Source organism: Tenrec ecaudatus, chromosome 13 (assembly GCF_050624435.1).
Source record: "Tenrec ecaudatus isolate mTenEca1 chromosome 13, mTenEca1.hap1, whole genome shotgun sequence".
Taxonomy (NCBI): domain Eukaryota; kingdom Metazoa; phylum Chordata; class Mammalia; order Afrosoricida; family Tenrecidae; genus Tenrec; species Tenrec ecaudatus.
The window spans coordinates 37,278,704-37,294,375 of NC_134542.1; the positions used below are offsets into that span (position 1 = coordinate 37,278,704).

Consider the following 15,672-nt stretch of genomic DNA (forward strand, 5'->3'; position numbering starts at 1 on the left):
CTCCATTTCCCCACCCCGCCCTCTGCAGCTTGAGAAGCCCCAAGAATGTACCTTTTGATGGTGGCTGTACACAGCGATCGCTCCTGTCGTTTTTAACTTACCATTCTATTTTGCAGTTGAATCCTTAACACATAAAGAACCCCTTGTCTATTTTTATCTTTTAAAGCCGCTTTATTATATTTTACTGCTTAAATAAGTGATCGTGCACTTATGCAACTACCGACCAATAGATATTCGAGTTAGACTCAATTTCTTCTATGATAAACTATGGTACTACGCATAGAGTGACAAATCCATCACTGCGCAGCCAGATAAGGATCCAGTCAATGCAGCGTTGGCTGACCCTGGAGTACACACCTTGGTCATGCTCTTCTATAGATCAAATTGTGGTCCAAATAAGTTCAAATTTCTTATTCCTTGATGTTGAAAGTTGAGGCTTCCTACTCCCAGAAAGAGCTGCCCTCTCAGAAACTCACAGGGACAGTTCTGTCCTGTCCTGTAGGGTCACTGTGAGTCGGCATCGATGTGGTGGCAGTGAGTTTGTTTTGGGGGGTTTATTCCTTGATATGAGCTTTAAAATGTTATGAAGAATTGTTTTAAACTAATGAGGAAAGTTGTTTTGTTTGAGATCTTAATCACTTAAATAAGCCCACCCAGGGACGCCCTACACTCACCCCCTTTGCCACTCTTGTCTGGCTATGGACGCCGCTCTCCAGGCCGGGCGCCGTCCCTTCTACACTGCATCACCCAGCAGCCCCGCGGGGTCCTCAGGACAGTCCAGGTTTCCCTTCCACAAAGCCGTCTTTTCATTGAGCGTCTTTATGTCACCCTCCTGCTGCACCCCTGCTTGTCACATGCTGTGCCGCCTGCTGAACGCCACACATGTCTCATTTCGCTTACATAAAGGGCATTCCGGAAAGTTCGTAGGGAACATCCTTTACCTTTTCGCTCCATTTTCCCACAAACTTCTGCCCCCCTCTGATAGGCCGTAGTCACTCTGACCTGGCCGTGGTGTAGACAGAGGAGAATCAGGGCTGTGCGGGTAGAAGCCCGGGGTCAGGAAATTCAGCTGTTCAATTGTAGACACTGTGTGAATGCTAATGTAAAGACAGTTTTGGTGGTTTGTTTGTTTGTTTGTTTCCTCCATGGAAAACCAAAGATGAAGAAACATTTGAATCTGGTAAGTAAAAAAAAAAAAAATTGACACTTACTTACTTTTTGATTTAGATGCCAAATATTGGCATATAAATGAGTAGTTCGACATATGACTCAATAATTTTTAAAGCGAATCCACCATGTAACACTCAGAGGTGGACACTTTACCTAATCCAGAGCTTCTCAGTAAGGGCAGTACTGCGGGAGGAGAGCATTTTGGAGCTGTGTGGGGCACTGATGTGGTCGTCAGAATCCCTGAGGGCAGTCCGCACGGTGCAGGAAAGCTGCAAGCACGTCTCACCCCCAGCAGGCGCTTTAGCCTATAGGGTGCTTGTCAGCCGAAGGAGGAGTGGGCAGAGCAAAGGATTCCTATAATCCAAGGAATGAAAGCCTACACTAATCTCAAACATATTTTCCAAGTGTAGATAGTTCAATTACCCCACACAGCTCCAATGCCTAACTGGAAACAGAAAATTTAGAAACAACCCAAACGGAAGATAATTTAGGTCCTCCACTCCACCCATCTTCATGTCCTCTTTTTAATAGCTAGTACTTGTCGCCATCCTCTACTCTGGCTGTGATCATGTCCCCGTCCTTAATGGCTAACTTCACTTTTCCTATGGCTTCTCTTTCTGCTCTTACCCAATCATCAGAGGAGCTGTCAGAAGGTAATTGCTCAGTTTTCTCTCCGGAGTGTACCAAGTCCAACTACGTGTAAGTCTTTCAGTGCCTCAGAGTGGATACCTGACAGAATATGTTCCATGATGAAAATGACATGTTTTCAAGGTGAAATAAATGATTATTGAATGTCATAATTCTTTTAAAGTAAATAAGAAAGCAAAGTGGAGCTTTTGTGAACACAGTGGAGCCTGCCCTGGATGGGATGGCCTGGCCTGTCTGGGGCTCGCGAGTTTCTCTCCTTCGACAGGGTGCAGCTTCCTACTCCGCTGCCAATTCTATTAGTGGGGCGTACTTGAATGTCCCTGCTCCCCTAGAAGTCTTCCTCGTGTGGGTCTGGCTTGTGCAGATCTCGCTGTGTACTCCCATGCAGACATTTCCTCTAAGTGTACTGGCATAGTTCACTTGGAAAAATGCACTTGCTTGCCCAAAGCTGGGATTGGTAGTCATGTGTTTCTTTATATTTTAAAATATTTATGCAAAAATGAAGGTCAAGGGAAAAGACTCTGCCAGTCCACTTTATGAACAAATGTTCTTTTTGTATTCCAATGATCAGAAAAGAATTGTACACATGAAAAAGAATACGTGAAAGGAGTTTGAAATTAATATTTTATAAGATTTTTTTTTAACCTCTGGACTTCATAACATTTATTCTGAGGTCCCAAATAATTCAGAGTTTAAACTAGCTCTGGTTGTTTGTCTTAATAAATCTCAGCACTTTGTTAGGAGTGAAGAGGTTTCCTGAGGAATAGATATGGCTCAAAGCTGTAGAATCCACAAAGTGACAGTCCATGTTCCGGTAATCTGAAGGGAAAGTGAGCTTTCATACAGAAATGCGAGGCAGAGGGCCAGGGATCATGTATCATGAAAGGCAATAGCAAGTTAAAATGGTACAGGGTTAGTAATCCACCCCCTAGAACAGAGCTTTGGCCACCAACCTAGCACGTGGCCCCACATAGACATTTTTTCCTGGAGCATGCTGGGTCAGCACTCTCCCAAGACAACTCGTAAACATTCCCTCACAAATCACATCTTACCTCCTTTATTGTTCGCTGAAGGTTGTTGACAAGTTTCACACACAATTCACAAGGCTAAATCATAGGCTTTATTTTAGGAAGGCAGAAAGAGGACAAGCTAAGTTTTAACACAGTGTTGTTGTTGGATGCTGAGTACGTGCTGACTCCTAGTGACCCTGTGCACTACAACAGCAGGGAAGACGGCCTAGTCCTGCTCCTTCTCAGTCTCTCTCCCCCCCCACCCCAACACACGCACACACTCACACATGTGCGTGCACGCGCACACACGCACCACGCAGCAGCCCTGATTAAGATCTAAGCCAGCCATTTTTAATCACGCCAAGCACTTCAGTTGCCATGTGCCCTCACACGCCCCAGGACCTCTGGGCACTGCTCATTCTGTCTTCTAGGACAGTCAGAGACAATGGGCCGCCATGGAGTAAATAATCATTCTATACAGAACAAACTACTTCGTAAGAACAAGGAAATGAAAGCTCATGCATAGTAAAGAGATTATAGAACCTATTAGAACATGTTCTCATCAAGTTAAAGCCAAATCTAGTTTATTGTCTGATTTTTAGAATTTTTCTTAATATAAAAATCTATACATTATCTTAGGGGTTTTTCAATGCCTCGGTATTTTAGGTATAGATTTAAACAAGCCTAACATAACTTTAGGCTTTCAATCATTAGGTAGAATACATTCAGGGGGATGCTAGAATGCTGAAGTATCTCTATGTAACTAGGTGCTTCTGAATCATAGGATGGAAAGTGCTCAGAACCTGCTTCAGTCATAAATGTACTGTCATCCGATGGGAACGTGCCACTTAAAAACTGCGAGAGTGCCGTGCACGCAGTCTAAGCAAGGTTCTCTTCTCCCTCCACATATTCTGCGCCTGCTGTTCTCTGCGTTCCAGACCAGGAGGAATTTGTCAACGATGGTCAGATGTTCTTTATTGGTATGTGACTATTTTATTTACTTTTGGCTCACCTCCACCCATAAAATGTAAATCGATGAGGAACAGTCTCTGTTGAGTTGATCCCTACATGCCCAGCACCTAGGGACAATGCCTGCACATAGTAGGTGCTTGATGTAACTTAAGGTAGCATATGGGTGTGGGGTTGTTTTCCTGCCTGTTCTTCTCCGGCCAGACAGACGTGTCTCTGCTAATTAACACCCAAGCCTCACAGTCACCGTATACTTAATCAAGTTTTAAGCAGGAAGTGACCTCTCCTGCCCTACATCTTACGCTCTTTTGGCTCCCATGCCTCCACCCCCAAGCTGGGTTCCGCCGCAGCATGCGCCTCTGTCGAAGGAAGTCTCATCGCGGCCACCTGCGTGCCAGCACGTGCTCTGGCAGCGGCTCCATCGCGGGGGATGTCCCCTACGAGGAGGTGGTACGGCACCAGCGAGGCCCTTCAGACAAGCCCCGCCTGATAGTGCTTGTGGGTAAGTGCCCTCCCCCCGCACTGGCTCGCCACACCAAGGGAGTGGTGTTCCTTGTAGATTCAGCAACTTCACGTCGGGTGGCAAAGTAGAATTTCTTTCTGGTAGCCCCTCCCCCACAAACAAACAAAAAAACTCTGCTTTTATTTCAATAAAGTCTCTGTGTGTATGTGTGTGTATATGTACAACTTCATTGTATCTTGCGACAATGGAATGTACTCTGTGCCATGGGGGATAGGAAGTGTGTCCTAAACTAAATTTGATGATCATGAGGATGATCATGAGGTTTTTGTCTGTTTTTTCCCTGTCCGTTTAGAACTTTTTGTGTAAGCATAAATGAATGTTTCCCCAGACTGGATCACTAGTCTGTATTAGAAAAAAAAATCTTAAGGTCCATTTCCCTAACAAAAATTGTAAGCACCCCATTTTGAAGGTCTTCTGAATTGTACCCTTGATGCTAATGAGCAGGGAAAGAATCTGTTGAGTGACTTACTGTTGTGACCAGGATCCCTGCGAGGTCAGGCCCTGTGGCAGTGGTCATGCTTCTTCCTGCCCTGTCCTTCCAGTGTGCCCCGAGCTGGCTGTGCAGAGCAGAACCACATGGTTTGCAGCCAGGATCGGCCACCTAATTTGCAGGGCTCGGGAGAGCACGGGAATACACGGACTCCTTGTTCCAAGATTAAGAACCTCAAGCTAGCAGTGGCAGGGCATTCAATCCAGTGTGAGCTCTTCTACGTGCGGTGGGCCCTATGGTGCTGCAGGTTACATGCCTATTTGTCTGCTCTCGTTAGACAAATGGGATGTGAACGCAACCACGGGCCAGGAACGTGCTTCCTGAACTACCCAAGTCCCATAGCCTAAAAGAGTTAAGCTGCTCTCCGGGTTGTAACCCAGATAGAAACTTCCTTGGAAGAAAGGCAGGCCGTCTCAGAAGATCCTCACTGAAATACGGCTAGCACATGCCCACTTTCCAACATCAGGCGTTGGCCGGGCGGCAAGTGCTTACAAGTCCGTGCTTCATTTCTTTTCTAGTAAATGGATTTTAAATTGTGAATTAGGTGGAGGTTTAAGTTTCAGACAATCAACTCTACATTCTACAGTTCAAACCACTCATCAACCTCTCCCCCATGATCCATCCTACCCCCTTCTTCTGTTTTCTCTTTGACGCCTTGTGGGTCTCTAGCAGCCCTTTCTCCCAAGTCAACTCCCGTCAGCCTTCTGGCCCGTTGTGTCAGCTTCCCATGCTCGGCCTCCTTCCTTCGGAACCTCCGAGGCCTGCTCCAAGGTGGTAGGCACGTCCTTGTCTTGGTTTGCTCCTTGGCGTAGTGGTCTCGCGCACTGTTTGCCCTGCCTGGCTTCATTTCAGAGAGTTGAAGAGATGTGGGGGATACCACTAGCCGCCAGAAAAATGCTCAAGAGCATTTTGGAGTTGTTCCAGTTTATGAGAAGGGAAGTTATATAATCTCTCTAAAAGAACCGTTGCTCTTAATTTTTAATTCTGCCAACGAAGTCTTCCTCACCACACACCTATTCATGCACACCCAGTGGTCTCTGAATGTGACTCTTTGTGTTTAGGACCTTCTGGAGTTGGAGTCAATGAACTGAGAAGACGCCTCATTGAACATGACCCCCACCATTTCCAGAGTGCAGTGCCACGTATGTGTCGTATTTCATTCACGTTTTTTGTGACGCCTTCTTTGCGTTTGCAAATGTACTGATGGGACTTACCTATGCCGTATCATTTCCTGTTGTAAAAACAGGAGGCACAAGGAATATCCCTTAAATATTTCTAACTAAATTGATCGTCATGAAGAAAATTGATCTACTGACACGTAGCCAGCCAGCCTTTTTAAAAGATGATATTATCGTTTAGAACGCCCCTTAGAAGTGAGACTTTCTCGGGGATCTGCATATAACCTCCTCTCTGGGAGATGGGCAACAGGAAAGTGGGTGAAGGGAGATGCCGGGCAGTGTAAGATAAGATAAAATAATAATTTATAAATTATTAAGGGTTCATGAGGGAAGGGGGACAGGGAGGGAAAAAAGGAAAATGAGCTGATTCCAGGAACACAAGCAGAAGGCAAATTCACAATTGATGTATGTATGGATTGTGATAAGAGTTGTATGAGCCCCAATAAAATGATTTAAAGAAAAAAAAAAGGAAGTGAGACTTTTTCTCAGGTACTTTGAATATGTCATTGGGAGAGACCAGTCCCCGGAGAAAGACAACATGCTTGCTTAAAATAGAGGATCAGTGAAAAAGAGGGCTCTTGACGAGATGGATGGACACTGCAGCTGCGACAATGGATGCAGACATGAGTCATGAGACTGGTGCAGGGTGGAGAGGGTTGCCTTCTATTGTGCACAGGGTCGCTGTGAGATGGAGTGGACTCAACAGCACCTGACAACAATACAGCGTTTCCTTGGAGCTTTCTTATTCTGGTTTAAGGTTTTATGCATTGTCTCCTACCCCGTGAGCATTCAATAAAGGCTTACAGAGTAATTGACTGCAATATGGAAGCTGGTAATTTCTTACCACCAATTGAGTTGACTTTTTTCTTGGCTCTTGTTGTTTATTTACTTGTTTTTATTGGAAATTTTAGTCTAAGTGTACAATAGTAATAAATCAAAACATTTTGAAGAAACTAAAGCCTTGCATTCCTTTTTTGATAGACACAACTCGTTCCAAAAAGAGTTATGAAATGAATGGGCGTGAGTACCATTATGTGTCAAAGGAAACATTTGAAAGCCTCGTGTATAGCCACAGGTAAGACCATGCATCTGACTGCTTTACATTCAAGATAGATTCCTTACTTTGTATCTATTATCTAAAGGTCTTGGGGTAATTTCTTTGGTTTCTGAAAAGCTAAGCAAGGAAATCTATGTTGACGTTACTAATCCCATCAGTTCACTGGGTTTGGATAGCGAGCAGAATTGTGACGCCAACTTCACAAAATTTGATCCTGACGAACAGTCGCTAATTCCCTTTGTATTAGTAAGAGCCCCACATTTATGTTCCCTTGACTGGAGGTTATCTTTTCACTCCTAATAATCCTTGACTCGCAGTTTTGTTTCGGTCCCGCCCTGGCAGAATGCTAGAGTACGGTGAACGCAAAGGCCAGCTCTACGGCACTAGTGTGGATGCCGTTCGCGCAGTTCTTGATGAAGGGAAGGTGTGTGTCATGGACTTAGAGCCTCAGGTGGGTCTGCTGGAGACTCTTTCACAATCTCTCGCTGAAAGGAATGCGTGTCCCCATCTCCTGCCCATGCTGTGGGTTGTGGTTGAGGCACTGGTTAACCTTTTAGGATAAGATACTTTGCACATCCAGGGGCCATGGTCTTACCTGGAGGATCCATCTCATCATCTTGCCTTCAGTTGGGGGAAGAAGGCTTGCTTGTCATGCACAAAACTAGAGACGAGTGGGTAGGGTTGAAGGAAAAATATGAATCTTTCCTGGGTCTTGCTCACAACGACACTAAGGTCACTCTTTGTGGCAGAAAGAAGGCATTGTTTACACAGGAAGGCAAGGTTTGAATGTCCTACCTCCGCTGCTTCCTGGCACCACCTGGACTGGGCAGAAGTGAGCGAGTAAGATTAGGAACATACAATGTGGAGGTCACAGTTTTACGATCCACGTACCTTCTTTGTGCTTTCTTTAATGTGCGCTAATGAGAATCCAGGGAAGAGAGCGGAGCTCTTACCCGAGTCAAAGTGGGCAGTAAGGCCAAGAGGAGAGAGCAATGGGGCCGCCACAGCGGACGCATCTTGAAAATCTGCTTTCGTCTTGGTCCCATGAGATTATGCGTAGACGCCTACGCTCACGTTTCAGAAAGATTTCCATAGCTAGTCAGGGGGAAAATTGGAATATAGTTTGCATTCATGATCGCTATCCCTTGCTTAGTAAAAATGTTGCTTTTCAAGAGTTGAGGACTTGGGGGCACATGAGGATGTACTGCCGTGGATTAAAAAGGATGGCTAATTTCTAGTTTGGGAATTTCTGAGAACATTCATACCAACTCCAGGAAATGTAGACTTTTGTTTTAAAATATGCATGCAATGTTTATGTACAGGATATTCAAGTGGCTCGAACCCAAGAACTGAAGCCCTATGTCATATTCATAAAGCCACCTAACTTGAGTTGTATGAAGCAATCTCGGAAACATGCCAAGATCATTACAGACTATTTTGTGGAGATGAAGTTCAAGGTAAGACACAGAGGAAGTGGTTCATTTTTATTTTTTCCCTCATCAAAAATAGCACTATTGTTTCCACAGGATTATAGCGAAGGAATGTCACATACACCTTTCTGGTGTTTCTTCTTTATTGGACACCATTTACAGATATGAAAATAGATTTTAATAACTTCCATGGCGCTGCCCATTTTCCTTCCCTCCATTGTGTGTGTGTGCATGTGCGTAGGTCTAGCTTTCATTAAAGGTCCATGAGCAGAAGTCTGAGGTCTGGATTTTAAAGACTACTGATCAGAAAGTTCACTTTTACAATGCTACCCTGAATATCATTTGTGTGCAATATCAGGTATCTTATTACCTTAGTTCTCATTTTTCCCATATTTTTCCCATGACTACTTTATGAAAATCTAATTCTCCAGGTTGTATTTAGGTTCAGTAAAGTTCCTAATTGCATCTTCTGAATGCTATGGACATTTAAAATTGTGTCCTCATTTTGATGGTTGTCTAAACATTAATAAAATTGTTTCCAGATTACGTGTATGGCCCATTTTCACAAGGTTTCAGAGTCTGAATTTGGATCGTCTTTATAACTGCCTGGGCAACAAATAGTAGTCTACCTTGTTATAGACATATAATGACCCAACCAAGCCAAACTTAGTGCCTTTGCGTGCATGCTGACGCCTCATGACCCTACAGGACAGGGTAGAACTGCCCGGTGTGTTGCCTGGACGGTAACTCTTTACGGAAGCAGAAAGCCTGATGTTTCTTCTGCAGAGTTCTCGTGGGTTTGAACAGATGACCTTATGACTAGCAGCCCAATGTATAACCACTAAGCCCAAAACATTTTAAAATGTCATTCTTAACAGAGTGTTCTTTTGAATTGTGATTTTTAACTTATATGTATTGGTACAACGGCTTTGGTTTTACATCACATATGATTTGATAGTTTAAAATTAGGTTGATAGAATTAAATCATTGACGGCCAGTTGGGGGGGCTGAGTGGTCATTTATTTGACCTGATTATAGCTTCTCACGAAATGGTCTCCTACAATCGGCGCTCTGCATATTCTTTCATTTCTCCTGAAGGATGAAGACCTACAAGAGATGGAGGACTTAGCCCACAAAATGGAGACCCAGTTCAGCCAGTATTTTGACCACGTGATTGTGAATGACAGCTTGCAAGATGCACAGGTCCAGCTGTTGTCAGCAGTAAGGCAAGCTCAGGAGGATCCTCAGTGGGTCCCAGCAACATGGGTTTCCTCTGAGTCTGAGTCTTAGGAAGGTCTCCTGCTCAAGGTTGGAGATTTTGCAATGAACCCTTGTTACGGGTATCTGGAACAACAGCTGTAATATAAAGTATCACTGTTGGACTGATGACAACGCGTTCCACTTTAAAAGTGCTGTTGCTTATTGATTTCATTTGCAAAGAAATGTGTATTGCATGGTTATACAGATTGGTCCTTGGGAAACCTTTTCGTTCACCTATGTAACAAAGGGTAGGAACATGAATGTGAAATGTCATGTGGCTCAACAGCTGACTCTTCATCGAATTCATATGGTCTCTGTAGGATTTGGATAAAAAGAGCTTTCTTAAATAATACAGCCAGTTTGGAAGTTGTGTTTCACTATATAAAACCTGCTTTAGGAACATGTGTCTGCCTCAGCCTACTTTCTTTCTGTCGTTTTTTAAAAACGTTTTATTAGGGGCTCATACAACTCTTATCACAATCCATATATACATCAATTATATAAAGCACATTTGTACATTCATTACCTTCATCATTCTCAAAACATCTGCTCTCCACCCAAGCCCCTGGCATCAGCTCATTTTTCCCCTCCCCGCTTCTCCCTCCCTCATGAACCCTTGATAATTTACAAATTATTATTTTGTCATATCTTGCACTGTCAGACGTCTTTCTTCATCCACTTTTCTGCTGTCCATTCCCCAGGGAGGAGGTTATATGTAGATCCTTGTAATTGGTTCCCCCTTTCTGTCCCACCCTCTCTCAACCCTCCCGATATCGCCACCCTCAGCAATGGTCCTAAATGGATCATTCGCCCTGGATTCCCTGTGTTTCTAGTTCTATTTGTACCAGTGTACATCCTCTGGTCTAGCCAGATTTGTAAGGTAGAATTGGGATCATGATAGTGAGGGCGGGGGGACTAGAGGAAAGTTGTATGTTTCATAGTTGCTACATCGTACCCTGACTGGCTACAGCCCACTTTCACAAAAACTGCCTCGCTGACTAGCCCGGCACAAAGCGTTGATCCACATGCACAACATCTCACTTCAAAACCTCAGACACCGCAATGCGCCCCTGATTTACAAGTCAGTTTACAAGGAAAAGATCCTTCGGCTTAGAGCTGTCCCATCATTCATCTTTCTAAAAGCCAATATCCACGGTTATGCCTAAACTGCTGCTGTTCAGTGCCAAGGAGTCGGTTCCGACTCAGAGACCCCTATGCTCAGTAGGCAACACCACCCTGTTCCGTGCCCTCACATCCTTGGCACAGTTGAGCCCACTGTTGCAGCCACGGGTCAGTCCTTCCTGTCCAGGGTCATCCTATTTTCGCGACCCACTACTTTACCAAGTGTGGTTAACCAAAAAACCCCAAACCCAAACTCACTGCCATCAGCTGGATCCAACTCGCAGTGACTCACAGGACAACGTCAAACTGCCGCTTATGATTTGGTAAAGACAATAGGTTCAAGGGACCAAGCAGACGAGAAAACCACAAGGTGGGGATGTTGGTCCACAAAGGCTCTTTTTTTAGGGAGACTTCACTTCTCCCACCCAAGTCGCCGCTCTGTATCCTCGGCCTCATTGTCTGTCGACTTGCTCCGTAATCCCAAGACTCCTTCTCCCCTCCCATCTCCTCCTTCAGCCAAACCTTGGGAGAAAATTAAGTAGAGCATTACATTTGAATGAGGCCGAGGTCGACCATACGCTGGACCCGGCTGCGGGCTGGGGAAGCTGAGAGCTGCCGGCGTCCACCCCCCGCGCCCGGCGCCCCGGCGGGGAGAGCGAGAGGGCCCGCGGGGAGAAGCCTCCGCCCGCCGGGAACGAGCGCGCGGCGGGGCAGGGGCGGGCGGGCGGAGCCCGGGCCCGGGGTGGCGGCCTGGGCGGGCGGCCCCGAAGCCCCCGCCTCCCGCAGTCCCGGGGGCCGGCGTCGCGGGGAGCCAGGCTCGGGCCCGCGGCGGTTGCGCCCGGAGCCGCCCGGCGGTCAGCAGCATGAGGCCGGACTCGCGGTCCCCGCCAGCCGAGGACCGCCCGGTGAGCGGGCGGGCGCCCAGCCTGCAGGGCGGGGGGGTCGGGGCGGCCGAGGCAGGTGGGCGCCGTCCCGGAGGGCCGCGCCCGGGGCGGGGTCGGCGCCTGCGGGCCGGGGAATACGCCGGAGCGCTCCGTCGGGGACGCCTTGGCCCCCCTTTCGGCGCTCCGAGGGTTGGGGTGGGGGCCAGAAGTTCGTAGGGAAGACTGGGACAGCCCCCCGACTCCTGGGCTCCGGCGGGAAGCTTTCGGGACGAATGCGGCAGCCCCGCGTTGCCATGACGACACTGCACGGTCGGCCAGCTAGGCCGCCGAGAACTCGGGCGGGGCTGTCCGCCGGGCTGGGTGCGCAAGTCGACACTGAATCAGGGCCCCGGCCCCGGTCCCTGCAGAAATCACTGCAAGCCCCCCAGAAACCACGGGGGAGCCTCGGGCCAGCCCCGTGTCCCGGCACGTCCGCCCGGCCGGTGCGCGCACGAGAGCGGTCAGGGTCACGGTCGGGGTCCGGTCTGGTGCCAGGGCCTCGCTGGAGCCCCGTTAGACCCCCGTGCGGGCTGCGGGGCGGGACGCGGGCGGATGACGCTCCTGCGCCTGCGCGCGCGGCCGTGCGGCGGGGGGAGCGCGGGCTGTGCGCCCGCGGCCGCCGGGGAGCGCGGCTTCCCGCAGAATGGGCAAGAAGCAGGTGGTAAGCGAAGCCCAGTTATATGCTTATTTATTTGGATTGTTAAGATTTCTCTGTCTCTAGTCGAGCCGTCCTACGTGTCAGGGACTTACACATTGGCGCTCTAGATGAGCGAGACGTCATTTTTGCGGGACTTTTGAAATGTGAAGTTAACTGGGTCCTTGGATCGAACGCGAGTCACAGCATCTTTAGAACAGTAATGCTTTCGGCCTTTTCCCCTGTTGTAATCTGGACTGGATACCACCGAGACTAGCCTTACAGCCTTTGCATTCGTATGCTGATTGCATGAGGAGCTTGCTCAGTGGGGACAGTTGTGGAGCCAATACAAGAGTGACCAACATTGAGCGCTTGTTTGCCCCGGCAAGCAGCATGAGATCATAGGAATACTAAACTGATCCCTACGCATTTCTGCTAGGGTTATTTTGGGGAAGATTCCTGAATGCTTCTTTAATGTAATTCTCTCGGGATTACATCTTACTTTTTCATGTGAATCAGCATTCACAACACACACACACACACACACACACACACACACCTGCTATTTTTGTTACCTTAAGATCCATCCTTTACCTTGTATTTGGAGATCTTTTAAAAATCACGTTACTAAGTGGCTTAAGATATTTATTGACTTCCTGTTAAATTTTGTCATTAAATTGTATGGTCTGAGTTGTATGTCAATAGAACTGTTAAAAAATAAGTAAATTTCAAAGTCTAAAGTGTCAGACTCTTACCCATGGTCTGTAAGACTCTTAATTGATCTGCCCTCATCCCCCTCTTGGTAACAGCTGCATCATCGCTGGCCTACTTTCTCAGCTATAGCATTGCAAGCCTTGCTGGAAATTTTGGCTCTTTTATTGAGGCGTCAGCTTAAATATCTCAAGAGAGACTTCTCCCGACCCAAAGTCGCACGCTGCACCCTTCATCCTCTGCCATTCACTGTCCCATTCCTGTTTGTTTTCGTCTGCTTCTCAGACTTGGCCACAGTGCACACAGGCTACCACTGCTTGTGTTTTAGTGTATCCTGAATCCTAAGAACAAACCCTCACCTGTAGAGAGAAAGGACATTAGAAAGGAAGGAATTCTATGTGAAATTCATAAATGATAGGACAAAAACTTCAAAACCCCAACTCATTCTCACTAGCACCTTTAGGGTTTTACTGCTGGACAGGGTGACAGATTTGAAGATACTAGTCTTAATTCATTATATTTATTCTAGGTGAACAATAGAAATTCATGGGACTACACCTATATATTTATAGATCTACCGGAGGATATTTTTACATAAGAATTTACATGTGCTGCAAATATATCCATGAATATAGTAAAGGGCACAGGGGGACAAAGTTGATGAAACTTCCTAGAATCAAACACCTGAGGGAATAAATCACTGGCTCAAGGGGCTCAGGACCATAGTCTCAGTGGACATTAACGTTAATTGCTATAGTTTACAAAGACAGTATTCTATATCCTCCTCTGGGGAGTAACGGGTGGGATTTTAAAAGCTCATGAATAACCAGCTAAAGTACAATGGTTGGCTGCTGCCTGTCCAGAGTAAAGACGAATGAAGAACTAGATGGTATCTGGGTGTGGAGGTAAGGCCCTAGACTTCAGCCTTTAGACGCCCTTCAAGTCTGGAATTGAAATTGCCCTGTGGCTCAGCTTTCAGCCAAATGAAGGCCTGTAAGGTGAACAAGAACACCTAGGAGGTACCACTCCTTACAACAGTCGGTCATAACTGAAAGGGCAGCATTTTCCGGAAGGGAGAGCTCAGAAGGCAGGAAGGGATGGGAAAGAAGTGGGAACCTGGGAGGGGGCTGGTACATTGCGGGGCCTGCAATCCATGGTACAAAACAAAATGTCTGAACCGGTGGATGAAAACCCATTTGCCCTGTGAACTGTCATCCAGATCTCACACACTCACTCACTCACTCACTCACTCACTCACTCACTCACTCACTCACTCACTCAATCAATCAATCAATCTGTCAATCAATCAATCTGTCAATGCTGGCCTGATGGCATGAAGGCCCTCCAAGTAAAGATGACCTAGGTTTCTACCACTCACACGCAATGCTCTCTTTTCCTCTTCCAGCGCCCCCCACGAGCTCTTCCACCTGTGCCAAGGTAAAAATAACTTTCCTGCATCGGGACTGGATTTTCAAAGTACAAAATGAGTAAAGGGGGAAAAAAATGTACTAGCACTATTGCCAAATTATGATGATTTGGTAAACATTTCTATGAAAGGCTTTCTAAAATTTTAAAGGTTGGAAATATTTTTGCATCATAAAAGAGAGATAATTAGGTATTTCACTAAAAATCCAGAATGTCAACATGGTATAAAAGTGTTTCCATTGTCAATAGTTTAGTGTCTTTTTTAGCAGAATGTTTATTAGAATTCTGATCCCCTTTTGCTTGCTTAGAATAGCCTTACTAAGCTGATTTTGTTACTGGGAAACTATGAATTTGTAATCTCCTTAAATCTACTCTTACAAATGAAGGGCATGTATATATAGATTCATAGCAGGGTTATTTTATTAGCGATCTTAGTGAAGAGTGTACTATTTGTATATAGTACACAGGTCTGTAAACTAGCTGGCATTGTATGCAAAAGCTGACATGACATTTTAAATTTGTGATGATTTAAGGAAAATCTCAGTCTGAGAATACAGTTGATCTATAATTAATAGAGCTTCTTTTTTGTCGTTTTTTTTGGTTTTGTTCTGCTGATTTGGTTGATGGCTCTCAAAGTGCTGCCCAAGGTGAGTGAGTTCATCACGAAAATGAGACTTCCTGTAGTATTTGCCACTCTCGAGTTAGCGTGATTCCTGATTGGTTCTCTTAGAATCCTACCAGGTACCTTACTTCCCAAACAGTATCTTTATCAGTGTCATCTCTCACGATTGCCAATTTTAAATGATGACTGATTGTAACAGTGGATGGCCTTGTGGCAGTAAAAGCCTGATGACAGCCCCCAGGAACGAGACTGTTGGCTAGTTTGTTCCCCGTGGCATAGGGGCTGACTACCTTTCCTTCATCCCTGTGGGATCAAAGCAAAGCAAACATCCAAACCCACGGCCACTGTGTTCATTCTGACCCGTAGTTGCCCTAACCAGGGTTTCTGAAATCCTTTTTTTAATCATTTTATTGGGGGCTCGTACAACTCTTATCACAATCCATACATCCATCCATTGTGTGTCAAGCACATTTCTACATTTGTTGCCCACATCATTCTCA

At 46.1% G+C, this 15,672-nt stretch overlaps 1 protein-coding gene across 2 annotated transcripts in view; it reads left to right on the forward strand.

Moving 5' to 3' along the window:
- Window positions 1–9,867, forward strand: part of MPP4 (MAGUK p55 scaffold protein 4) — a 29,465-nt gene extending 19,598 nt beyond the window's left edge. The window contains exons 13-21 of one of the 2 annotated variants that reach the window (XM_075529748.1): window positions 1,160–1,180; window positions 1,809–1,823; window positions 3,767–3,808; window positions 4,132–4,299; window positions 5,872–5,952; window positions 6,970–7,063; window positions 7,388–7,496; window positions 8,368–8,502; window positions 9,574–9,867. In XM_075529748.1, coding sequence (XP_075385863.1) covers window positions 1,160–1,180; window positions 1,809–1,823; window positions 3,767–3,808; window positions 4,132–4,299; window positions 5,872–5,952; window positions 6,970–7,063; window positions 7,388–7,496; window positions 8,368–8,502; window positions 9,574–9,765 — 857 coding nt within the window. In that variant the 3' untranslated portion in view covers window positions 9,766–9,867. The remainder of the gene's footprint in view (window positions 1–1,159; window positions 1,181–1,808; window positions 1,824–3,766; window positions 3,809–4,131; window positions 4,300–5,871; window positions 5,953–6,969; window positions 7,064–7,387; window positions 7,497–8,367; window positions 8,503–9,573) is intronic. The other variant, XM_075529749.1, reaches the window with a different exon arrangement.
- Window positions 9,868–15,672: the final 5,805 nt, after the last annotated feature.